Source organism: Hevea brasiliensis, chromosome 4 (assembly GCF_030052815.1).
Source record: "Hevea brasiliensis isolate MT/VB/25A 57/8 chromosome 4, ASM3005281v1, whole genome shotgun sequence".
Lineage (NCBI taxonomy): Eukaryota > Viridiplantae > Streptophyta > Magnoliopsida > Malpighiales > Euphorbiaceae > Hevea > Hevea brasiliensis.
The window spans coordinates 26,102,962-26,128,982 of record NC_079496.1 but is presented as its reverse complement, the minus strand read 5'-3'; the positions used below and the strand labels follow the sequence as shown (position 1 = coordinate 26,128,982).

Sequence of the window (26,021 nt, the reverse complement as noted above, 5' to 3'; positions counted from 1 at the left end):
GACCATTTAGTCCATAACCAGATGGTCACTTTGATTTTTATACTGCTTATTTCAATTTATTTTCATTTCATTTTTGGTCCTCAAATTGGCTTTGAATAGTATTCTTCATGGACTGAAAATAGTACTGTTCAGAGCTCAGAAGTTCAGGACGTTATAGTAGTAATGTATGATAACCTCATTTCATTGAATTTGTAATTTGAGCTCTTATACAAATGAGTTTCATGATCTTAGAAAAAAAAGAAAAGGAGTTGTCTATGGGAAGAAGGTGAGACAGAAGAGCTCTATATGGCGTTGCAAATGGGGGTGCTAAAATGAGTGAGCTGCATGTGTGCCGTGGTTAAGAAGGGTTAGGGTAAGAAGTTCTCATTTAGGGGTGCTGTTGTTGGTTATGTTAATAATATTTTTACTTAATGTGAAAAAAATGTAATTTTATTCATTAATTATTAACTTTGCTAATTTTTAATGGTAAATGTTTAATACTATTAAATTAGGTCTTAATTGAACTAAAATTAAATCATTAAGGGTTCAATTGATCCCAAACTTTGTTTAAAGGCTCAATTGACTATTAGAGTATACTTTAGGGGTTAAAATGAGCCTTTGGCCTAGACAAAAAAGATTTAATTATAATTTATTTCTAATATAAATCAAGCCAAGTCTATACATGAAGATCTTCTAGTGTACGGGATCCTCATCAACAACCTGTGTATCTGAATTGCTATGGATATCTGTTGCATCTTAGAGCAAATTGATAAATTGTTCTTTGTTTAATGATTCAAGAAACGAAGTAATGAAACCATAGAAAAGCTTTTTGAATCATTTGGTAAAGAACAAGTTATTAACTTGCTCCAAGATGCAGTAGAGACTTATTGGAATGTTGGATATTCGATACATAGGATTGCTGATGAGGACCTCATGCACTAGAAGATTTTCATGCACAGCTTTGAATGGTTTTATATTAGAGGCAAATTACAATTTAATTTTTTTTTATCTATTTTTAAAAGTTAAAGGGCTTATTATTCTCAAAATAGTAAAAAATGTTTATTTGATCCATTTTAAAATTTGAAGGATTTATTTGATTTTTTTTTTTAAATTTAAAGAATTTATTTAGATTCAAAACACTTTAAAAATTTATATGACTATTGGCGCGTTAAAATAGACATTTTGCCTCCAAAAAAAGAGCTATTATTAATGCATATGAAATACAATAAAAATATTTAAAAGGACAATAAGACCCTTTTTAATTTAATTTTATGATAAAACTCATTCCATTTGCAAATTTAATCTATGAGATTTAATGAAATTCATAACTTAATCATTATAATTTTAAAACTCATTTATTTAATCTTTCATATTTTAATAAATTTACAAATTAATCAATTTCATTGGAACCTCAATTAAATCACCATTAATATGAATAAAAAGACAAAAATACCCTCTATTATATACTCTCTCCACGGCACCAACAATGCCCCTCTGTCCCTCCCATTTACAAAGAATAGAGCATGCATAAAGTCCCAAATGGCCGATTTACAGAAAAATATGAAGAATAAGAAAGAATAAACAACTGAACAAAATAGCCTTAATAATCTCAATTAGTAACCATTGATATTCTTCTCAAAAAATAAACTAAAAATCTAGAACCAGAAATTCATAAATTCATAATCCCAATCCTCAACTCTAAACACAATCTCAAATCCCAGTTTCAATTCTCTAATCGTGGCACTCAGCAATCAATTTCTTAATTAACATTCAACAGAGAAACAAATTGATGCACAAACATATACCCAACAGAACAGAAACAAATGAAGCCTCAATGGTTTACAAGAATTGGCAGTGCTCGTCAACTACCAGCACCTGATGCCTACATGCTACACCCTCCACGTTGACCTCAAGGACGTGGTCACCAGCTACACCTCTTTCCGTTCCCTCCTCCACCAGGACCACCACGACCACGTTATCCTCATATATCGAGCAAAGCGTCGGCTTCAATCAGCCATCGCAGCTGTGGACGACGTAGACCAACCCCAACTCTGCTGCTTTTCCTCCTACTTCTTCTCGTCAACATTTGCAGTGTCCACTGCGCCATCAGAGCCTTCGCCTCCGAACGTCACCCGATCGGCTCCAGAGTATCATTTCGGAGTTGTTATTGCCACTGGCCCTACAACATGAGACGAATGGGTATTGGATTTTAAGCTTCATAATTGCAGACTTTGGTGGTGGGTTGTGGGGAGAATAGGTAGTTTTGATTTTAAGATGCTTGTTAACTGGTAATTGTTATATGGGATTTTGTTGCGTTTGGATGAACTTGCTTAAATGTGTGTTGATCATTTAGGACAAGAGAAAAGTGGAGAAGAGGAGAGAAAGCCATACGTGAAGGGGCATTTTAAGTATTAAAAATTGATAAAATGTTCAATTTACCTCTAATATTTATTAAAGAATTATAATATTTTTAATTTTTTATCAAATTTAATATAAAAATTTCAATTTAAATTTAATTTAATTTAAATATTAAAAATTTATGAGCTAAATTTTTTATTTTTTTAATTCAAATAAAAAAATAAAAACTTTAATTTTTTGATATTGGGATAATTTCTTGATTTAAATCTAAAATTAAGAAACTGAATTTATTATTATTTTTAATTTTTAGATTAAATTAAATTTAAATTAAAAATTTTAAATTAAATTAAATAAAAAATTAATTAAATTAAATTTCTCTAATAAATTATATTGAAATTAATAGTTATATCGACCCATTTAAAATCAAGTTGACTAACGATGATTTTAACGGAAATTCTAGCAGAGGGATTAATATGTATTTACGAAAATGTTAAAGATTAAATAAATAAAATTTTAAAGTATTAGGATTAAATTATAAATTTTATTAAATTTTAAAGGTTAGACTGCAATTTAATCTAATAATAATTTAAAAAAAAAAGTTGACAAAAGCAAGAAATATTGAAAAGGACGCGTTTTGGTTGTGTTGTATAATGCGAACCTAACTGTGTCTATTCATTCTGTTCTCTTGCTTTTTCTTCTCTCCTCGACACAAAATCTAGACGTATTTTTCTCCACCAAATCTGCCATTCAAATCCACTTTTGGGTAATTTTTTCTTTAATCCTCTTTGTTTCAATTTATCTTTTATTTATTTTTATTTTTTTTATTGCCTTGGTTTCTTGATGATTCCTGCTATTTTTCTTTACTTTTTATTTGAGAATTTTATTTATTTATTTATTTTTTCTGTTTGCGTGTCAAATTCCAGCATTATCATCTTGTTTGTTCATGGGTTGATGGGTTTTTCTTAGTATTTAAACAATCAGCTGATAATTTCTAAGAGGAGATGCTTGTTTGTGTCAACAAATTACATGTTCTGCTTCTGGGGATTTTTCCGGATCTTCCTGGGGTTTAAATTTGTGGGCTTAATTTACCTACCTTTGGTTTCCTCACAAAAAGGTCTCTCTTGTCGAATTTGTATTTATATTTATATTTTGGGGTGCTCTGGTACTCGGTTATTCTGAGTTAATTATCTCTTATATTCATTTGGTAAGAACTAAAGTCTTCGTTTGTTTCTTTTCTCTAGTTGCAGTCTCTACACTGATTTTCGTCTTGAAATTAAAATTTTCTCTTGTGGGTATCTGGCAATATGCTACAATTTTTTCTTCTGTTTTGTGGGAATTGTATTTTCTTTTTAAAGATGATTTTTTTTTTCATTTTTTTCTCTATTTCTTTTAATGTGTCTTCTTTCAAATTTTCAGCTGGAGATTATTTCCAGGTGATCTGTGATTTTCTGATTGATAGATCTTGAAATATATTACTTTTTCAACCGGGCATAAGTAGGTTTGTTTTTTCGAGAGACGCACAGTTTCTTTCCACTCCCTTAATTATTTGTGACATTTTCTGCTGGTGGTTTAAGGTTCTCTTTGATGGTAGAATTTTGTATTTTTAGTGCTTATCAGTTGTTAGATCTGAAGATAGTTGTAAAATTTTCATGTTACTTCTTTCTGTGTTGCAAAATTTTCATGCTACTTCTTTCTGTGTGAATTCAAGATTGGAATGGTTTTTGCTTTTTCTTATTAATGCGTTTACCTTGGGCTGTTGACAGAGATTACAAGAAAAGGGTGGTTGCTGGAGGAGGGGAGAGAGAAAGAATGGAGGAAACAATGGCAGCCCGGTATTGGTGTCACATGTGCTCTCAGATGGTGAGTCCCATAATGGAAGCTGAGATTAAATGCCCATTTTGTCAAAGTGGATTTATAGAAGAAATGAGTAGTAGTACAAGAGAAAATCAGGAGCCTGATTCTGATTTCAGTTCCGATCGTGCACTCTCCCTTTGGGCACCAATCTTGCTTGGCATGATGGGAAATCCTCGTCGACGTAGAAGATATAGAAGAATGGGTTTTGAAGAAGAAGAGGACAGTGATGATGGTGAGGTACACCATGGAGGAGAAAGCGAATTAGACCGTGAATTTGAATCATTCATGAGGAGAAGGAGAAGAAGTTCATCTGCAATGTTACAATTGCTTCAAGGAATTCGAGCTGGAATGGCATCTGAATCAGAGAATTCTGAAGGAGATAGGAATAGAGATGGACCAGGAGATAGGGAAAGAGAACGAGTCATTTTGATCAATCCTTTGAATCGTACTATCATTGTTCAGGGTTCATATGATTCAAGCAATGGTCAAAACCAGAATCACACTACCATTGGGTCATTAGGTGATTATTTCATAGGACCTGGCTTGGATTTGTTGTTGCAGCATTTGGCAGAGAATGATCCAAATAGATATGGTACTCCACCAGCACAAAAGGAGGCAATTGAGGCATTGCCTACTGTAGAAATCAAGGAAACTTTCCAATGTTCAGTTTGTTTGGATGATTTTGAGGTTGGCACCGAGGCAAAGGAAATGCCATGCAAGCATAAGTTTCATATCTCTTGTATATTACCATGGCTGGAACTTCATAGTTCTTGTCCAGTTTGCAGGTTTCAGTTACCTGCTGATGAGTCCAAGTCCGATTCTGAGAGGTCTCAGATTAGCATTCAGCAGAGGGAGAGCAATGATACTGATGATAACAATAGTAGTAGCAGTGACAGTAGTAGTAATAGTAGTAATCATCATCACCGTCACCGTCATCATCATCATGGAAGTAACATTGAAGAGAGAGAAGGGGAAGGACGAAATGGAAATGGGAGAAGGTTTTCATTTCCCTGGCCTTTCAATAGTTTGTTCTCATCTTCCTCAGGATCTCAATCCAGTGGAAGCAATTCAACCGCAACCTCATCGTCCTCTTTGGCAAATGCTCCTGGAAGTGCTGCTCAAACAGATGAGAATTGAGTGTGATTTTCTTTAGTTGCCATATTAGCTTCTCTTTCTCCAAGTTACTTGAATGTGTGTTGCCTTGTTTGTGTACATAGTATGTTACTGAAACCCTTGTCTTTGAAACAAAAAAGATTGTTATTTTGAGCTGCCCACTTTTTTATATATATATTTCAAGAAATATCAACTCCTATTTCACCTTCTCTTAATTTGTATAGTTATACATGTGTATCTATTTGAACGGTAACGTAAAATGGTGGATGGACTTGGTGTTTGTTTGAATTGGTGGTGGTAAGGGAAGAGGTGGAGACAGCTGATATGGGGCCAATCTTTTCCCTAGAGAAGACCTTTAAGAGTTTGCCCCATGTCATGACCTGTCTCAACAAGCAATTACAAGCTACAAGGTGTGTTAGTTTTATCAATTATGTAAACTTTTCAGGGCTTGACCAAAGCAGAAAGTGATTTTTCCTTTTAATTAGTTAGGTGTCACTTAGTGTCGGTTTAATATATAATATGTCCAACTTTGCTTACCGAAGAGATTATGCAGAGAATAGAATAAAACAAGAAGGGTGTGCTTTTTATATTTATTTCCATGTTTCTTGTTGAATGTTATGACTATTGAGTTTCCCATGTGATAAAGGGAATTGTCCAAGTCCATGGCCTTCCTTTAAGGTCAAAATTTGAAGCAATCAAACGTTTGAAGATCTATAGTCCAAATCGGATGAAGCAGAGTAGCAGGGTAAATTACTTCGATCATCTCTTATCTTAATTTAGATTGTTATTCAACTTTAATTTATTAAAATAAAAATCTCTTAATTCTAATTTTATTTTAAAAAAAGTTCTTTAATTTGCAACAACATATTTCTTAATTATTTTTAATTAATATTAAATTAATTTAATTAAAATAAAGTTATAAATTATTATTTATTATTTTATTTTTTGTATAAAGATTAAAATATTTATAAAATATCATATAGTAATAGAATATTATTTTAAAATAAAAAATTTATTATTATATTATTAATTTTACAGTCATTATAAATTAAATTTTAATTAATAATAAATAATATATATAATTAATAATTTTATTGATAATAATTATTAATTAATTTAATTATAAAGATTAAAAAAGGGTAAAAGGGTAATTTTATTTCTTTAATTAAAATATGTTATTGCATATTAAGAGGATTTTTTTTTGAATAAAATTAAAGTTAAAATATTTTATTTTAATAAATTAAATTTAAATGGTCGAAATAAAATAATTATATAATTGGGAGAAGGTTAATGTAATATGATAAAAAGAAGAGCCATATATAAAACTTAAAACTTGCGAATTCTGCGCTTTGCACAAGATTATTATTATTATTATTATTATTATTATTATTATTATTATTATTATTATTATTATTAATGTTTTATTTTATATTAATTTTTCATTATATTTTATATTTTTTTTAATATTTCAACTAAAATATATTACAAATTCAATTTACTAATATTAATTAAATTTATTCTTTAAATAATGTTAAAAAATAAACTTTAAATTGAGTGAAAGAAATAAAGAAAAATGGTATTCATAAATTGTAAAATTAATAATATTTAAGAAATTTATTTTCTCAAAGTATATTTTTTGTAGATTTAAATTTTTATGCTTCGTAAAATAATTAATAAATTATTTTATATATTTAATTTTAAGTATTCTATTATTTAAATGTATATTATCATATTTGAAAAATATCTTTAATTAATAATTCTGTACCTTATTTTTATAATTTATTTTATCTGTATATGAATTATATTAACTAAAAATAGCATATTCTAAATTTATAAAAGAAAAAAGAAAATGATATTAACAATTATTATGTAAAAATTAATAAAATAGTGATTAATATGAGAAATCAATTTTTTTTCTATTAATACATGTAAGAAAAACATAATTAAAAAAAATTAAATAAGATATTTTTTATATAATTACATTTGCATATAAAAACAATTAAATAAAGTACTTTCTATATAGACGAAAATTAATTAATTAACAAAAAAAAAAGGAAATCAGCTAAGGATGATTAAGAAACTTCCTATTAAAATCGGTGAAAGCTAATTTATTAATTAAGAAAGGAAAAGAAATTGGATAAGAATTAATTGATTAAGAAAGGAAAAGAAATTGGATAAGAATTAATTGAGAAATTTCTTATTAAAATAAATAAAAATTAATTTATTAGTTAAGAAAGAAAATCAATTAAAAAATACCTGAATAATTTCATTCAAATGTGAATGGAGATTTTTATTAATTGTTGTATAAAAAATAATAAATATGAAATTTCTAATTTGCTATTATTTTAACATATCAATTTCTTTTCAGTGACGGAATTGAATTTTTTTTAAAATATTTATATAAAGTAATATTTAATTTAGTTGATTATGATTTTAAATTATTCATCCAAATAAAGAGGCCTAAATAAAAAAATAATAATAATAAAAATCTTTAAACATTACACAACAACCTGTTAAAATATAAAATGCACTTGAAGGGAAGAACCGATATTGACAATCCAGCAACATAAATCACAAATAAAAACTATCATAAGTTGAAGGTGGTGTGGGTGGAAACAGGGACCCATTTGGTTCTTTAATTTGGAAAGTAAAATTGGCAAGACTAGCGCAAGAGATTATGCATTTAGAGATTTTCAAAATGCTGCAAAACCAAGCATAACAGCTTTTCCATTAACTTTCCCAATTTGAATGTTAATAAATTTTGGGATGCCTAATAATGACTTCGCTTCTCAGACGTAGACTCTTGTTCAAACATCAAGTGGAGATCCACTTGACACATTCTTTTCGGAATGGGAGGGCAACAGTTCTCAAAAGTCGATGATTAGGGATTGGATTCAGAGTTTGGAAGAGAAGTTGGGATCTCAATTTTTCTCATATCACTAACTCATAACCCCGTCATTGGTCTTGCAGATGCTCCATCTTTCCCTTCGATGGGTATGGAGGAATACGACGGTTACAAGGTTTGTAGGAATGAGATGACTATTTATTTTCACATATGAAATTATGGGTTCAATAGAGATAGGGAGTCTCTTACATTTATAGTGAATAAGTTGTGTGATAATGGGTTCGCAAATTATGCAGAGAGAATGTTGATTCTTGGGTGTGGCTTTCTGCAGAAGGAAATTGAAAATGTGATTTTTCGATGAGAATTTTAATAGAGCTTCTTATGTGTTCACAATTTGTACTAGGGGTTTATAAATCATGGACACCATCAAGTTCTCCATTTTTTCTAGGTTTCTTTGTAAGAAGCATAGGGTTGAATTGTCCACTGCCAGTGATGCTGAGAGGCTTCCCCCAATGTGTATTTGATTGGCAAAACCCACAGCTTGCTCCATTGGTTTCAGCTATAGAGGATTCAAAGTTACCTGGTAATGAGATTGAGAATTTGAAAAGGAATGTGGACTTGAAGAATGTAGGTAAGGAGGAAGAGAATCGGAAGATGATGGCGGTGGTGACAAATTGGGTGATGCAAATTTGATGATGATTGTGGTGGGGAGGCCACAGATACATGCATAGAAGGACCTATTTTTTGACGAAATCAAAATTCAGGCACTAAACCATTGATTTTTAAAAAATACAAGGATAAAATTATTAATTATAACATAGTTCAAGGACTAAAAGATAATTTACTCAGTTAAAATTCGATCACTTATAACATTCTTTCTAGTCTCCAGCGACTTCCCCTCTCCTTCTTACTCCATTCTCCCTTTAGTGCGTTCTCCTTCTCTTTACTCTTGGGCACTTCATTATGGATAATAACAAATGTATGGTATAAATCAAAAGTCCTATCAATCAACCCACAATTTGCATATACCCTTAGCTTTCATTATCTTAAACAAATTCTATATGGTCTGCATCTCACTAAGAGCTTTAAAAGTGAAGAATATGCAAACCCATCTAAGGAATTGCTACAATCTAATTACTTTAAGGACCATTCAAATAACTCTGTACATAATTTTAGTTCATGAATTTAATCAAACACAAAATGTAAAATCTCTGAAATCTGAGTTTTTGCCTCGGCAAGATAGGTTCCTAGAGATTATTACCATGATATTTCAGCTTTAATGATTTGGATGGTGTCTCTGATGAGATTTTTAATATGGGGTATGGAGAATTGAATGTTTGGTGGTGAAGGGGTTTGATGTAATAGAGAGGAGTTTTACATATGAGACAACAAGGGGGGAGAAAATATGAAGGTTTTTTTAGGGTCATGCATTTGGGGATTAGAAGTATTTGTTAACATACTACATATGGCTTCTCTTCAATTTAAAAAAAAGGTGAAAAAAATTGAGCAACACATATTAGCAAAATTTTAAAAGCAAAATAAGTTTTTGAATATATTTTATTATTTTTTAATAGCAAAAAGGTCAAATATGCCCCAATGCTAATTCATAGGCTCAAATAAGTCAATTTTTAACTTTTTGGCCCAATTCATCCCTAGACTTTTTATTTGAGATCAAATTAGTCATGTTCTAATAAAATGTTATATTTTTAATAATAAAGTATTATATTTTTAATTTTAAAAATTAAAATTATTTATTATTTTTAATTAAAATAAAATAAAAAATAGAAATTAAAGAACATGAAGAATATAATAGCAATAAACCCAGCAACTCAAGAAAATAAAAAACTCTAACTTATCTATTTTGAGTTTGGAACTAAGAACACCAAGAACTTTAATCCAACAATCCATGGAAAGAAACCATGACATTAAGAACATCATAATAGAAAACCCAGGTCTAGATTCAACTAAAAACACACATGGAAAGCAAATTCTAGGCTATATTTAATCAAAAACACAAAAATCCAAGTCTAATTCAAACTTGTAGCAATGATCAGTCTTCCTTATAGCAACAATTCGCCTTTCTTGGACATCGATTTTCCTTGCAGCAATGATTTACTTTCAAAGGACGTTGAAATGACATTGCAGCAATGATCTACTTTCAGTCAAGCTTTGTCGATTACGAAATGATTTTTTAATTTGACAGCTCATTACTCGAGGTTCTTTTACTGTCAACTCTATCTATAAATGCCTATTGGATTCTTCCTCAAATGCAACCTCAGAGTTTCCTTTTATATGGCTTGTTCTAAGTCCATTGAAGGTGGAGATTTTGGTTTGACCAACTTGTCATGAGAAGTTGTGTTCAAGGAAATGATTAAGTTATTTACAAATTATTGATTTTGATCAAAGGTTCTACCCTAAGTGTCAATCAAAGGTTGAAACGATAAATCGTATTTTCTTTATAATTTTTCTTGACAAGTTTAGGGGTGGTTATTAAATTGGTGGGGCATTAAGTCGTGTATTCCCAATTATGTATCAACTTTTTCCACTTAGTGGAGATCCCTTGTCTCGGGTAAATTTTAAGAAAAATTTCAAAATTCACTCTTCTTTGCCACCATTCGGTCAATTTGGCTTGCTAGAAATGAGGTCTTAAGTGATAAAGATTTTTCTACTCCTTCTCACTGTGCTATCATACTCTTTCAGGTTTCTATTTGATCTAAAATGTTAGATGCTGAATTCCCATTTTTCGGGATGGACCTTCTCCAAAACTCTATTGCTATCCAATCTTGGATGAATCCTTCACCTTAGTGTCCCATATCCCCTTGGTACCCCTTAACCAGAATGTTCTCAAATGGATGTGGATGGTTCTTCATTAGGAAAGCCCAAATCTTGTGCAATAGGAGGGGTGGGTTCTTTTAGTTGCATCTTCTCATGTCTTGCAGGCTTGGATGATTCCAATAGGGCAGAACGGAAGGCTAGCTATTCTTAAGGCTTTGGAATTGTTAATGTCCAAGACCTTTCTCCTTTCTTCTATTTCTGAAATTTTCATTGAATCATATTCAAAGGTTGTCGTTCTGTGGGCTCACAACCCAGAATCCACTCCTTGGCGTCTCTTGGATGTTATGAATTTAATTGTCTCCATTTTTGCATCTCTTTCCATTTTGCATATCTTTAGAGAATCAAATATTATTACAAATACTTTAGCGAAGCAAGATTTGTGTTGCCAATCTGATTTTGTAGCTTCGTTCTAGTTTTTGGTATTTCTTTGGTTGTACGATGGAGAAGTTGGTTCTCTTTAGGTAGGGTGTATAGGGGATCGCCTATTGGCAATGGTTAGAATAGAGTCCAACTTCTGCCTTTTCCTATTTTCCATTAATAAAATCTACAGTTTATCCAAAAAAAAAAATAAAAGACATAACAAAGAAATACAAAAGATAGATAAACTTGCAAGAAAGCTTTGATAAGTCAAAATGCTACAAACTCTCCAAGCAAGGATGGAAATTGGGGTCTTTTGATATCACCAAGGTAGACACCACTATAGAAAGAGATAAGTTTAGATAATTTGCCGCAATCATAAGATTGATAAGAATTAAAATTTAATAGCAACTTTGCTAAAATTATATTGATGTTATAAAAAACCCCTTTTTATTACAAAATAATGACCCCTAATTATAGGCAAGAGTCTAGCAATTAGATAAGAGGAAATAAATATAAACTAAATAGGCAAATATGCTAAAACTAGATAGAATCCAAAGCTACTACAAATCTGGATTTAGTTGTAATCAAAACGGGAATTTAGAAGCTTTGAAAAGTCAAATATTCCTAAAGAATATGTTGGCCAAAAATCCCTCTTTTAAGTGGGAAAAGAATAGTCAACATCCTCGTAGCCCATGGAATTGGACTTGGTCAAACATGGTTGCTTTAGGATTTGGACTTGCTTGGAGCCACGGACACCACTCTTCCTTTCCTTTTCCTGGCAACATAGGTTTTGACTTTTCAACAAGAATCATATTCATGCATGGCCCAGGTTTCCTTGTCCCATTAGGATTGACTTTTCCACACTTGCCGCAAACCCTATGCACCTCTTGGTCCATGCACACATGCCCATATGGACACCTTCCCTGGGCCTTAATCTTCCTCACCTCAAATAGACCCATTTTCATTGCATCATTTCAGCCCACACATTCACATGTCATGCATAACCCATGATGTGGCACATCACTAAACCATTAAAGTGTGGATCCCTTGCTAAAGCTAAGCGTTCGTTATAAAGTTCTATTTTGTAGGTAACTTTTGGTAACGCTATATCTTGATTTGGAACCAAATAATTATCAATTTGTAACTAATTTATCTTACTATTTATTTATTTTAATTTCAATTGTTTATAATAACAATATTATAAATAGAAATTCATGGATGGCTATTTCTGCATTCATCATTTGTGGCTAAATATTCTCAATTATACATATTAAAACTATAGAATAAGAAATAGATTGATGTGCATCATGATAGAGACAAAGGTTGCTATGTGTAGATGAACCTTAACAAGGGCCAGGGACAAATTTATTACTTTGCTTTTGTATTTGGACTTAAAAGGAAGTAATGAAGAATTTTTGGTAGAAGGTTTGCACACTAAAGTCGTGTAAAGGAGAGAAGGCACACGGCCTAACTGTGTGAGAAGGTCAATGTTTCCAAAGGATTACAAGGCTCACTCAAGCATAATTCCACAACCATGTCTCCTTTCGTGTGAAAAGATTCATCTCAGTCTAGAAGTTCATATAACCCATGCTGCGTAATTCACCCAACGCACACAACCTAGTTGTGTTGTTAACAGCGGCTCTTTAGTTATCCAATCGCAGCAAGGGTTATTTAGGAAGTATTTTTGTTGATTTTTCTTTTCCTAAATAGATTAGGAGTTAAATTGACTATCTTTGACTAATTTTCTACTTAGTGCCCATGTTTACTTTCTAATTAGTTTTATTCGTTATTTCTTGTTTAATAATACTTCTTAATTCCTATTCTGTGTTCATGTAAACATTATATAAAGGGAAGAACATCGATTTTAAGAGGTTAGTTGATTGATAATCAAGTGATGAAGCTTATTTTGCAACTCTTATCTAAATAAGTTTCCGTTTAGTGGCGAATTATTGATCAAATATTATCACTCTTTGTTCTACCTTTACTTAAGAGTGTGTTGATTCAACCTAATTGTTTCTTTTTTTAAGCAATTTCATTCTTATCAAATTGATTCAACCTAATATATATTTTTATTCAAAAAATATATTTAATTTTTTTAATAGTAAAAATAAACTAACCTTATTATTTTGAAATAAATTATAATTTATAGATTTTTTGTAACACCCTCACTGTAGCCATTCTATACATTCTACTGTTTCGGTGACCGGTGTCGGCTGAAACTATATCTAGACTAGAGTAAGGAGTCATAAATAACTCAAATAATAGTAAGAAAAATCTAAGAAAAATTTTAGAAATAAAATACAACCAAGTTAAATGAGCCGGTGCCCTAGTAATGGGTAACCTAACGAGAAGTTGCTGTTTTCACAGCTAGAAGCCCTAAACCAGGGAAAAAAATTCATGAAATAATTTTTGGGACTCTAGAGAAGAGTCATTGAGGTTTCGATGACATTAGAATGCCAAAAAAATGATAAGAAAAATTTTTAGATCGGTACAGACAATTTTAGTCTGTTAAGCCAAACAGAGGGCATTTTTGTCATTTCGTCTTCAGAGATGATTTTTGGCCAACTTGTCTAGTTAAATAAATAATTATTATAACATAAAATATAAATAAATATTGCTACAAATTTAATTAAAAATGAGTAGAAAAAAGAAGAAAAGAAAATGAAAGAAAATTTGTAATTATGACATCACATGATGTCATTAGTGTGCTTTCCACCAATCACCATTCAACAGCACCATTAAATTCAGTAAAAAAGGGGAAAATGAGTAAAAAATGAAACACAAATTCTGCTCACTTTCTTCTCCAAGTTTCGGCGTCCTCTCCCTCACCACTCTCAACCTCCATTAAAGCTCCCTTGTGAGCTTGATTTCCCCCTTCATCCCACCATAAAACCCTATCATCCCTTCACAAAAATTGGTCTTCACCATTAGAGCAATTGGGCAGCAAAAAGAAGTAAAAATAGAGGAGTTTGTCAAGCTTGGGTTGGCACACAGCAAGGTTAGTGTCAATTAAACCTTTTAAAGTTTGTATAGGCATCATTAGGAGTGTAAATTGAGTATGAATTTGAGAGAAATTAAACAAATTGTGCATGTTTAAAATCCTTCAAATTTCTGTAGCCTTGAGATACCATAGGGTTTCATTAATTCAAGTGACTTATAGTTGTGAATTGATGCCATTGAACATGACTTTGATGGTTAGAACACTTGATTGTATGTTGTTTAAAGAATTGAAATGGTTGGAGTTAGGGTTTGGGGCACAAATTTGAGATTTGCTCATGTATTGGTGAAAGGAAGTTCTAATGGTCAATTAGTGACCATTTGGCTATGTGTGATTAGGAAGTGAAGTGATTTGTGCCATGGGAATTGAAGATAGGTATCCTGCCTAGTGTACCTGCAGGACTGGGTGTAAGTCTAGCAGATTTGGACAGCTATAACTGGAGTTGTGTAGGTTCAATTGGTGTAAGGCTAATTGGATATGAAATTAGACACATAATGGCACAACTTTGGTGAAGGAACCCTGTTCAGAAAACAAACTTAGGATGTCCTAAAAATTTACCAAATCCGGGTAATACACATTCTGCTTGGGCAAAATGATCAAATGAACAGTATTCATTCATTTGGTCATAACTCACTGTAGAAAGGTCCAATTGACCTGAAATTTATATCAATGAAAAGCTTAGAAAATTTAGAACAACTTTTATGTTGAACATAAACTCTAATTCTGCACTTAACCAAATGAAATTGTTACCCAAAGCTGAGCTACCAAATCTGGTAGAATGGGATTCTGCCCAGAAATTCTGGGCAAATACCAATCCGTCCAACCTTGCTCAAAGTGACATATCTTGAACTAGAAAACTCCAAATGGAGTGATTCAAAAAAGGAATTAAAGAACACATATAAAGGAACAACTTTCATGAAGACAATATTGCCAAATTCCTACTGTACAACTAACCAATGGAATAGTAAATCAAGTACTTGAAATCTGAAAATTTTAAATAACCAACCCTAAGCTTTGAAATAAAATTGGCAACCAATGCCAACAATTTTAAAATGCAAAATGTGGTATATTGATGATATTAGAACCAATATACCTATTGTCTATGAAAAAGTCAACATTTTAGTTGACTAATAAAATGAATAGTAGCCATAAAATTTCAATTTCAAAGAATTACATAATTAAAAAGTGTAATTCCCTAGTAAGCCTAGTGTGATTGGTTTGGATAGGTTGGCATGCCAATAGGGTTTTGTTAGCAGTACTGCACATGGCATTATGCCATTATGTGATTCATGGCTTAAATGGCCATTCTGTGATTTTATGGCTTTTAGCCATTCTGACATCGTTATGATACTTGGCCTTGTGCCTAATATTTATTACAGCTTATTAGCTGTTCTGTTGCACACCGGGAGACACTTTGTGACAGATGGTGTGACGGCCTGAGGTACTTGGTAAACAGTGCTAGTTTACCAGTTATCCAGTCCAATCAATTAGTATAGGTTACTTGGGCAACCAAAAATAAATATTGAAAAATTTTAATCAATTATTGACCAAATAAATAATGTTATAAATAATTATCAAAAAAATTTGTCTATATAAGAAATTAACATGTACACTACATGTTTATTTCTTTTAAGCTCTTTTTATTTTATTATTGGCATCACTAAGTAGTATTGTTTAGCACGTTGTTTTTTGCCACGCGTAGGTTCTGGAGAGACTGACAGAAAGTCCAACAGACCACAGACTAGGTGAGGCCTGTTTACATATCTGCATAGTGTCCGTGTTGTTAGTAGTATGCCCTAGAGCATATCATTTAGTATGTATCTTGTACATATTTTTATTAATAAAGGCATTTCCACTTTTCCGTTTACATAATATATTTATGTGTAATAGAAAAGGTCCATTGATATTTTGTTAGAAATATTATTTTTAAGTTGTTAAGAATATGAGTGACAATATTTCTAGCACAAAGTATCATAAATAGGTTCACAATCGAGGATACTTCATAATAAGGACATGACTTATCCAGAAAGATTGTATTCATGTTTGTTCCCAAGTTATTTATATGAGATATAAATAAGATGGAATGGTGAGTCTCATGCCATATAACAAACATGATAGGCATTTATAAATGATAAGTAGGCCGAACCAGTGACGCTTATGACAAGCACATGGAGTTTACTCTTGTCAATGTTTTGTCATAAATCATATCAGTGCATATAATCTTTAGACCTGAGATAACACAGTTATCTTGTATATAGGTAGTTTGAGTTTGATACTGCTTTCATACTTGTACTATGTATGGGTATATGGGCATGTGTTGGCTCCTGCTAGTTATATATGGAGGTCGGTGTTGATCAAGATGGAATCTGTTCCTCTAAGTAAATAGAGATAAAATCCTATGTTCATTTAATTGTTCTTGATGTTTCGAGTTCCTGACCAGGACAGATAGATTTATTCAGAAAAGAGTTTCTGATGAGAAAATCTTTTTAATCAAGAACTGGAATTAAAAGAGAACATAATATTCATAGCAAATGGAGTTTGACATAAACCATGACTCCAGCTTGAGTTGGGATTTTGTAACAGAGAGATTCTCATATGATTATAGGTTCATTTAAGGTAAACCTTATTACTAATTGGGTGGCCATGGCATGCTACGCTAGGTGTTAACCATGGTCTATGAGGTGCATAAAATAATTTAGAGAAATCATTTATGGTAAGAAAGAGTTCTGATGATATTAAGAGTTGATATCATTTCTCATTGCCAATTAGTGATGAGCCTAGTAAGTCACACACATACACAAGTTATCACCTAATTAAATATGATTTAATTAATTAATTAAAGAGTTTAATTGATTAATTAAATAGGTTTGGTTTGCAATTAGATTGCAAAGTCCCTAGCATGACTTGAAACCAAATCTAGATTATTGGATGTATAATATAAGTTAAATTTATATTTAAAGTGTTTAAATATGAATTTAATTAATGAGAAATTAATTAATAGAGATTAATTAATTAATTTATATTTGATATAAATTAATTAGAAGAAGAAAAATAATTATTTTGGGTTGAGAACTCAAAATTAAGACACAGGGGCATTTTGGTCATTTTGCAGTGTGACACGTGGCATCATGAGATGGTGACACATGGCATAACACATAAGCTTGCCAAATGTTTTTTAATCATGTAAGATGATTAAAATCAAGATTAAATATAGGTTTGACACTTGGCACAATTTGATTGGGTCACTTAAACCTGAGCTAATCAAAGGGTGACATGTGGCAAGGGTTTAATGTGTTAACCTAGCTATTTAAGTGTGGTTATGAGAAAAAAAAAATAACCAGCAGCCTCTCCTCTCATTTGTCACGCCACTTTGAGCCTCTCCAGCTATTCTTCTTCATCTCTCATCAATTCAAAGAGATTAGCCATCAATCTCTTGAATTAAGAACACTAGAAATTGTTTCTAGTGTCCTGTTTACATCTCTAATCTCTTAAAAGGCAGAACTTGAATTTCTAATTAATAGAAAAGGCTTTAGAAGCTGTTCAAGGGCTGCCATAGGTATTCTTGGTGTGAACAAGCTAGAGGGACAACATCTGGTGTCCTGAAGACGAATCTCAAAGGCGCAGACACGCTGCTGCATATCAAGAGGTTAGTGTAATCGTTCTTGATTTAATCTAGGGTTCTAAAATTAATCTGATTAATTTTAAAATCTTAAATGGCAAATACAGATCCAAAAACATATTAAAAGAGTTTTAATATGTTGTTTATCATTGAAATCAAATAGATAAAAATAAATTTTGCATGATGCATGTGACCCTAGGTGAAAATTTTTAAATTCAATGGTATAAACTTGTGTTTTTCACGCTTCCGTTCCTTCACGTGTCACCTCACAGGCTACAGTGCATTGGTAGGACACTAGGTCCCATTTTGGTATTTTATACTGTTTGTACTGTTTGTAATTAAACTTTTATTTTCTCATGTATGAATTGAAACTTATGTAATATAATTTTGTATGAATGTCAGTATTTGTAAATTTGTGTTTATAAATGAAATGTACATGATTATGATGTTAAATGAATGATGACAAATGGAAGAATTTTTGAGAATTGATGAAAAAAGAAATTGGGAGTTGTGGAATAGAATGATTATTGGAAGTGTTTTTCACAGGTTCCGAAAAACTATTTTCTCCATTTTTAGCCGGTACTTTACCAGATTTTCTATAAATTTTTCGGAACCTCAAATGAATTTATAATTTCAATAAATGACTTAAATGAAACCAATTTCATAAATTGCACTTCATAACCATCAATAAATAAATTAAGAACGGATAAAAATAAATGAGATGAAATATGATGTTCCGATACACTGTGTGGCATATCTTGCTCCGTTACACTGTAGATGGGTAGGGGGTGTCACATTTTTTTTAAAGAATCATTATATTTTAATTTAATTTTCACTTCATTTATATGAATATAGATAAAGTATAATAAGTACATGTGACACCCCTGACCCGTCTACAGTGTAGCCGAGCAAGATATGTCACACAGTGTACCGGAACACCATATTTTATCTCAATTATTTTTATCCTTTCTTAATTTATTTCTTCATAGTTATGAAGTGCAATTTGTGAAATATAACTCATTTAAGTCATTTATAGAAATTATAAATTCATTTAAAGTTTCGAAAATTTTATAGAAAATCTGGCAGAGTACCGGCTAAAAATGGAGAAAACAGTTCTTCGGAACCTGTGAAAAACACTCCCAAATATTCATCCATATTCTCAAACTCCAATAACCATCAACATGGTCTCAACAATTTTCAACAATTTCTCATCAATTTCTCAAACTTTCCAATCATTCAATTCACATCATATTTATACTCAAATCATAAATAACTACTCAATTTTCATTTATGAACACTATTTATAGATACTTTCATTAATACATAATCACATAATTTTCAATATACATGACAAAATAAAAGTTTAATTACAAAATTTACAAAGATACAAAACACAAAATACAAAATATAGCCTAGCATCCTACCAATGCACTGTAGCTGAGAGGTAACACAGGACACTAGCAGATCTGACTCTCACCCTGACTGGGGTCTACTGGGATCACGCTCCGTATCTCTAGTACCTACGCGTAGCAAAAAGCAATGCGCTAAGCAATAATGCTTAGTGGTGCCAATAATAAAATAAAAAGAACTAAAAGAAAATGTAACACCCCAAAGTTCGGTAGTGCGTTCTACTGCTCCGGTGACCAGTGCTGTCCGGACAGCTAGGATGCCTAGAACTACACTTCAATATGAGTGAGGAGATATAAAATAATGAAATACAAGAAAAGAAAATAAAAGAAAAACAAAGGAAAAATAATAGCAAAGAAATGTGATCAAGTTAAGCGAGCCGGGAAACCTAGCGATGGGTGACCGCACCGGGAAGTCACGGCGTGGACCGTTGACTAGCCCTGGACTGCGGGGAACCTTGGAAAACATTTTTAGGAATATCATTAGAAAGATCAAAGAAAAATTAAATAATTAGTATAAAGAAAAGTGAGAAATCGAAAAACAGACAAAACCCGGTAATACCGAAAAATCGGGAATGCCACCCGAACAGGGGCATTATGGTCATTTGACATCCCGAATTGTCTTTTGACATAAATGTCCATTAAAAATAAATGATATTACACTTAGAAAATAAAATGAAAAATTAATTTGGTGGTACCTAAAGTAAATAACTAAAATTATGGGTTAATGTGGGATTAAGTGAAAGTTTAACTTATAAAATGATTTAAACTTAGTTAGTGGACCACTAAGGATTTAATTAAACATAAATATGGCTGATGTAAGTCCACTAACCAGCTGAAACTTCATCTTCCTCAAATCCTCTCAACATTGCCGAATTGAAGAACCTAGAAACCTCCATGGCCGTTTTGTGTAAAGCTTGATCCATCCCCTCATTTCAACTCCAATCACCTAGGGTTCTTCATGAAAGTTTGTCTACCCATCACAAGGAAGATATTGATACCAAATTTGAGAATTTTGGTGAAGGTTTAGCAAGTTACAATTAAAGGTAAGTTTACATTTTTGAGAATTCCTTTGTTAAACTTTATGTTCATGTTATGGGTGTTAGTTTTGTGAAGGAAATTTTAAAGTTTAAATAGTTATTGAGATAGCCATTTTTGGACAGCCATGGGGTCACGCATTTAATGATTTATTATGCATATAATTGATGAGAAATAATGTTGATCATGGTGATTTAATATCCTAGTGAATTATTTCACATATATATGGTGATTTATGCACTTGGATGGGAATTGGTAAATTGTATGGCACTTTGATGTTGAAGGACAATTTTTGGCAGCTTGGGAACACTTGAGTAAATGTATGTATTCATGGAAGTGTAGGCAGAATATTGACCTAGAAGGATTGATGGATATGTATGGAGATTGATATTGTAAAGTGTATGTAAGATTTGTAATGGTTAGGTGTGTATGTAATGGTACTTAGAATTTGTAAATGTGAATTATATTTGGTGTGTTGAGGGTAATTGTAATCTGCCCAAAGTAATGTTAATGTAAAGTAGAATATGCTTTTGGTAATGTACCAAAACAGATTGGTAGGGAAGTAAACATATTGCAGGGTAAATGTGTGTGATTGATGTGTGTTGAGCAAAGTAACCAAGGGCAGTGTATATTTTAGCCAATAAGTTTAAATGTGTAACCTCAATTGGTATGAGACCAATTGGAGGTGGAACTAGGCACAAAATGTGCCAACTTTCATTGAGAAAACATACCAAAATTCTACTTGCAAGGTGACCTAAGAAAATGACCAATTCGGATTAGGTACAATTAGGACCTGAAAAATGACCAATTGGGCAGCAGTGAGTGTTTAGGCCATAACTCACTCAAAACAGGTCCAATTGACCTGAAATTTTAACCATGAATAGTTAAGACCCATACCTACAAGTCTTATGAAGACACCAAAACCCAGAAATGACCAGAAGCAAGTCAAAAAGCTTGCACAAGTTCGGGTCCAAAAACTGGCCGAACCAAAGTTGACCAAATTGACCTAAAATTGACCTAATTTGATGCCATTTGACCAGTAATAGTATAATGACCATAACTTAGTCTACTTAACTCGGATTGACCTGAAATTTTGCCCCACGTGCAATAAGACATAGATCTACAAGTTTGTAGTTTTGACCGAAACCCGAAAATCGAGGGAACTAGGCCGTCCGGCTAGGTCAAACTAGTATCCCGAAATCCAGCAATTTACAATGAAATGCAAGAAAACGCAATATACATAGAATTGAGTTTGGTAACACGTACCAACCCTAAAATCCTATCGAATGTGACATATAAAGGACACTAAAACCTAATTTACCTAGAAAACGCATCGAGGGTCGGTATATTAGGTAATTAAGCAAATAAAGGTATTCAGTGAATTGTTTATCGAACATTATCGTTAGAGGCAAATTAATTTAGCACTGAAACACTTCAAATTGTGTTTCTCAGTTAACAAGGACTCAGCAAAAGGGACAGAAATACTGAGTCAAGACCAGGAGACAATTATCAGAGGTTTGTGCACAACTAGTTTTTAACTGATTTTACTTTGAATATTTCATATGATTAAATGACATATTTTTCTTATGTATTATGTTTAACAAGCATTGGATTTAATTCAATGATTATTGAAAATTGTTATAGTATGTATGAATTCAGCTTTGTGAAATGGTATTTCCACAAGTATTAAGCATTGTTATGGATTGAACAAATTATGTTTTGGAAAATTGTGATAGAACATATTTTGAATTGTGAAGGTAATTTTCATGGAAAAATGCAATTGTATGATTTGAATTGTGATGAGCATAAAACTTTATTGGATATTGAAATTGACTTTGAATCGAATTGTATTGTGATTTATGCTCACTAAATGGATTGTGATATTGTTTTATATCTCACTATAGATGCTTGACTAGGTTATTACCCGTCTCTCTCATTTGTTGAGAAGACAATGGAGTTAGTTGTGTTTTGATTACCATGGTACGTGCACAGGCTTAGATTTTCCTCTGATTTGAGGTTAGATATAAGTTTATTTTATCGTTATGGCCCTTGCGGAAGATTCATTATTGTGATGGTACTGTGCACGATGATTCGACCTCCCCGACCATAGGGAGTTAGAATCTGATTTGACCTCCCCGACCATAGGGAGTTAGAATCACATCGAATATGGCCCTTTCGGATTAGTCTTGCATGGTTAGTGAGATAAAGAATGATTTTTGAGATAAAGAATGAGTTTTGAGATACAGTATGATTTTTGAGATACAATATGATTTTTGAAATACATAATGATTTTTGAGATACAGAATGGCTTTTGAATGGTAAGAAATTGCGATTTCAATTATGGTTTATGTATAATTGATTTTGTTGAATTACTTAAATGGTTAGTCATGGTTTGATAAATTGAATTTTGTGATCAAAGTCATTTATACAAATGATTTACATTATTGGCAACGAATATTTTGAGTTTTGAAATTTGATGAGTATTCAGATTCCTAATTTATTTACTGTAAATTTTGTCAATGTATATTGTACTATGTTTTAAATTATAGTTATGCACCACTGAGTTCACCACTCAGCGATAGCTTTGTATGCTGTCGCAGGTAAGAAGAGCATAGAGCAGTAAGTAAATTTCCTTGAAGATATATTCAGATCAGCTCCAGGTATATCATAGGTATACCCATGTACATAGGTTTTGATGTATGCATGTAATAATATGTATGTAAATTATTTGAGCAGTTGTATAGAAACTCTTGTAAAATATTTTGGTTTGTAATTAAATGTAAATTATTGTAAATGTAAATTTGAGATTTCATTTACTTGAATAGTTTTGTATTATATTTCTTGTATCTCAGTCTTTGAAAAATCACTGCGGATTTGAGTTGAGAAAAATGTTGTGTTGAGAAATATGTTGGAGTTGAGATTTGCAAATACATATTGAAGTGCTTTTTACAGGTTTTCTGAAGAACTGTTTTATCCAAAATACAGAGGGCACTCTGCTAAAATTTTTACAGAAATTCCAAATAATTCAAATGTGTCAATTCTATCACTTCAGTTCAAAAAGGTTTTAACACCTGTAAATAGTGCTCACTACTGTAAAAGAAGTAAGAAAAGTTTTGAAAATCCCTTGTAGTGTATTTAATGGGTTATCAATAGACGGAGTTGGTAATTCATTAGGTATACTACGGGATCATGTTATGCCTTACAGAGGGGTAGGGTGTGACATGTTTTAGAAAGGTCCCTTAGGCAAATCCCATATCGGCAAAGCACGGAGATGGTCTTGGACTCAAAAGTAATGATATATAAGATGGGGGAACTAATCACTAGAGGCGCCTTTTGGTGGAATGGCCTGGAGAGTTGGAAGAACTCCAGGGTTAAACGTGCTCGTTTGAGAGAAATCCTAGGATGGGTGATCTCCTAGGAAGTTTTCCATTCCACCTATGGGACAAAACCGTGAGGCTTATGGCCAAAGCGGACAATTCCTCTAGTGGCTGGTTCCCGATCGTTACAATTGGTATCAGAGCCGCTCGCGTGTCCTCTTGGGCGATGGTGGGGCAAACCTCAGCGAGGACGCTGAGTCCTGAAAGGGGGGGAGAAAGGTCCCTTAGGCAAATCCCACATCGGCAAAGCACGGAGATGGTCTTGGGCTCAAAAGTAATGATATATAAGATGGGGGAACTAATCACTAGAGGCGCCTTTTGGTGGAATGGCCTGGAGAGTTGGAAGAACTCCAGGGTTAAACGTGCTCACTTGAGAGAAATCCTAGGATGGGTGACCTCCTGGGAAGTTTTCCATTCCACCTATGGGACAAAACCGTGAGGCTTATGGCCAAAGCGGACAATTCCTCTAGTGGCTGGTTCCCGATCGTTACAGAAAATAAATATGCAATGTGTATATTGATGTCTTATGCAGATAAATTTTTGGTAATTATTTGTAGTCTTATTTATTTGGTACTTGTTATATCCATTATTTCATTAAATTTATCAACTTTCATTTTTTGGTTTCCCAAGTAACCTATACTGGATAACTGGACTGGATAAACGGGTAAACTGGCACTGGGTACCAAGCACCTCAAGCCGTCACACCATCGATCACATAGTGTCTCCCGGTGTACAACAGAATAGCTGATAAGCTGTAATAACATTAGGCATAAGGCCATGTATCATCATAATATCAGAATGGCTAAAAGCCATAAAATCACAGAATGGCATAATGTCATATGCAATACTGCTAAACTGAACCCTATTAGCATGCTAACCTATCCAAACCAATCTTACTAGGTGTACTAGGGCACATTACCAAGTTATTGATTGAATTTTCATCCTTTACATGTAAGGTTACTATTTATTTTACTATTTAGGGCAAATTATTGACTTTCGAATGCATAATAGCTACATAAGTCCTAATCACATAAATTTATCACATTTTGGTTCCCAAAAGTGTTGGCATTAGTTGCCAATCCATACTTCTAACCAATGGTGAATAAATCAGAAATTTCAGTTTTGGGTGCTAGAGTTCACTGTTCCATTAGGCCATTCTACAGTGAGAATTTGGCCAAATGTTCTTCATCAAAGTTGTTCCTTATTGTGTCTAGTTACATTTCTTTATTTGAATCACTCCATTTGGAGTTTTGTAGCTCAAGTTATATCCTAAACACCATAACTGGCCGGATTGCAATTTTTTCCAAAATTTCTGGGCAAAATCAATTCTGCAGTTTTTGTACACTGACTGCAGGTTAGTTTTTGGATATGTTATGGTCAAAATTTTGGTTTATTTTCTTCATGAAAGTTGTAGGGCTATGTCTCAGCTTTCTACTGGTAAAAATTCAGGTCAATTGGACCTTTCTACATTAAGTTATGACTAAATGAATAAATACTGTTCATTTGGTCATTTTGCCCAGGCAGAATGTAAGTCACCCGGATATGGTCAATTTTTAGGGCATCCTATGTTTAGTTTCTGGACAGAGTTTCTCCACCAAAATTGTGCCATTATATGTCTAATTTCATGTCCAATTGGCCTACCAATTGAACCTACACAACCCAAGTTAGAGCTGCCCAAACATGCTGGACTCACATCCAGACCTGCAGGGCACTCATGGCAGCACACCAAACCTCAATTAAATCCAAAGCTACCATTCACTTCAATTGCTCATTATACACAGCCAAGTGGTCACTAATTGACCATTACAACATTAATTTAAGTTCAGTTACATCAACCTCCAAAATTGAGTTTCAAAACCCTAACCCTAGAATTCCAAAGTTTCATTTTCTTGCACTAAACTCATAAACTAATATTTTGAGTGATACAATCATATCAAGGGCAGCCTATTCACTCATTTAATCCAAAGAAATCATCAACACCATAACAAGTCCATGGCTGCCAAAGAATAGGGTGACACTATAACATGTTTATTTTTAAAGAAATTACACATATCCTAGCTCAAATTTTCATTCTAACAAGAATTTAAAGGAAAGAGTTAAGGAATTGGACACTAACCTTACTTGAGTCCCAACTTGAGCTTGTAATTCTTCAATATTTTTCCTTCTAATGGCTGCCCCAAGCTTGATCTAGTGATAAGGGTAAATTTTAATGAAGGAATGATGAGATTTTTGGTGGAAT

General features: G+C 32.4%; 2 protein-coding genes across 4 annotated transcripts in view; both read left to right on the top strand.

Annotated features, from left to right (window-relative positions):
* Positions 1 to 201: 201 nt before the first annotated feature.
* LOC110632898 (chaperonin 60 subunit beta 2, chloroplastic) overlaps positions 202 to 26,021 on the top strand; it is a 71,303-nt gene continuing 45,483 nt past the window's right edge. Inside the window, exon 1 of the mRNA XM_058145643.1 lies at positions 202 to 212. The gene's annotated coding sequence lies outside the window, so the exon portion shown is untranslated. The remainder of the gene's footprint in view (positions 213 to 26,021) is intronic.
* Positions 2,945 to 5,519, top strand: LOC110632901 (E3 ubiquitin-protein ligase SIRP1). 3 transcript variants are annotated; one of them, XM_021781276.2, is made up of 3 exons: positions 2,990 to 3,100; positions 3,754 to 3,835; positions 4,101 to 5,519. In XM_021781276.2, the coding sequence occupies exon 3, from the start codon at positions 4,147 to 4,149 to the stop codon at positions 5,326 to 5,328; it is 1,182 nt and encodes a 393-aa protein (XP_021636968.2). In that variant the 5' UTR covers positions 2,990 to 3,100; positions 3,754 to 3,835; positions 4,101 to 4,146; the 3' UTR covers positions 5,329 to 5,519. The 3 variants fall into 3 exon arrangements, with proteins under 3 accessions (XP_021636967.2, XP_021636968.2, XP_058001627.1); XM_021781275.2 differs by lacking the exon at positions 3,754 to 3,835 and having other exon boundaries at positions 2,945 to 3,100; XM_058145644.1 differs by lacking the exons at positions 2,990 to 3,100; positions 3,754 to 3,835 and adding an exon at positions 3,162 to 3,451.

Excerpts from the sequence above, each read along its gene's own strand:
- LOC110632901 (XM_021781275.2), top strand. The coding sequence starts at position 4,147 with ATGGAGGAAACAATGGCAGCCCGGTATTGGTGTCACATGTGCTCTCAG.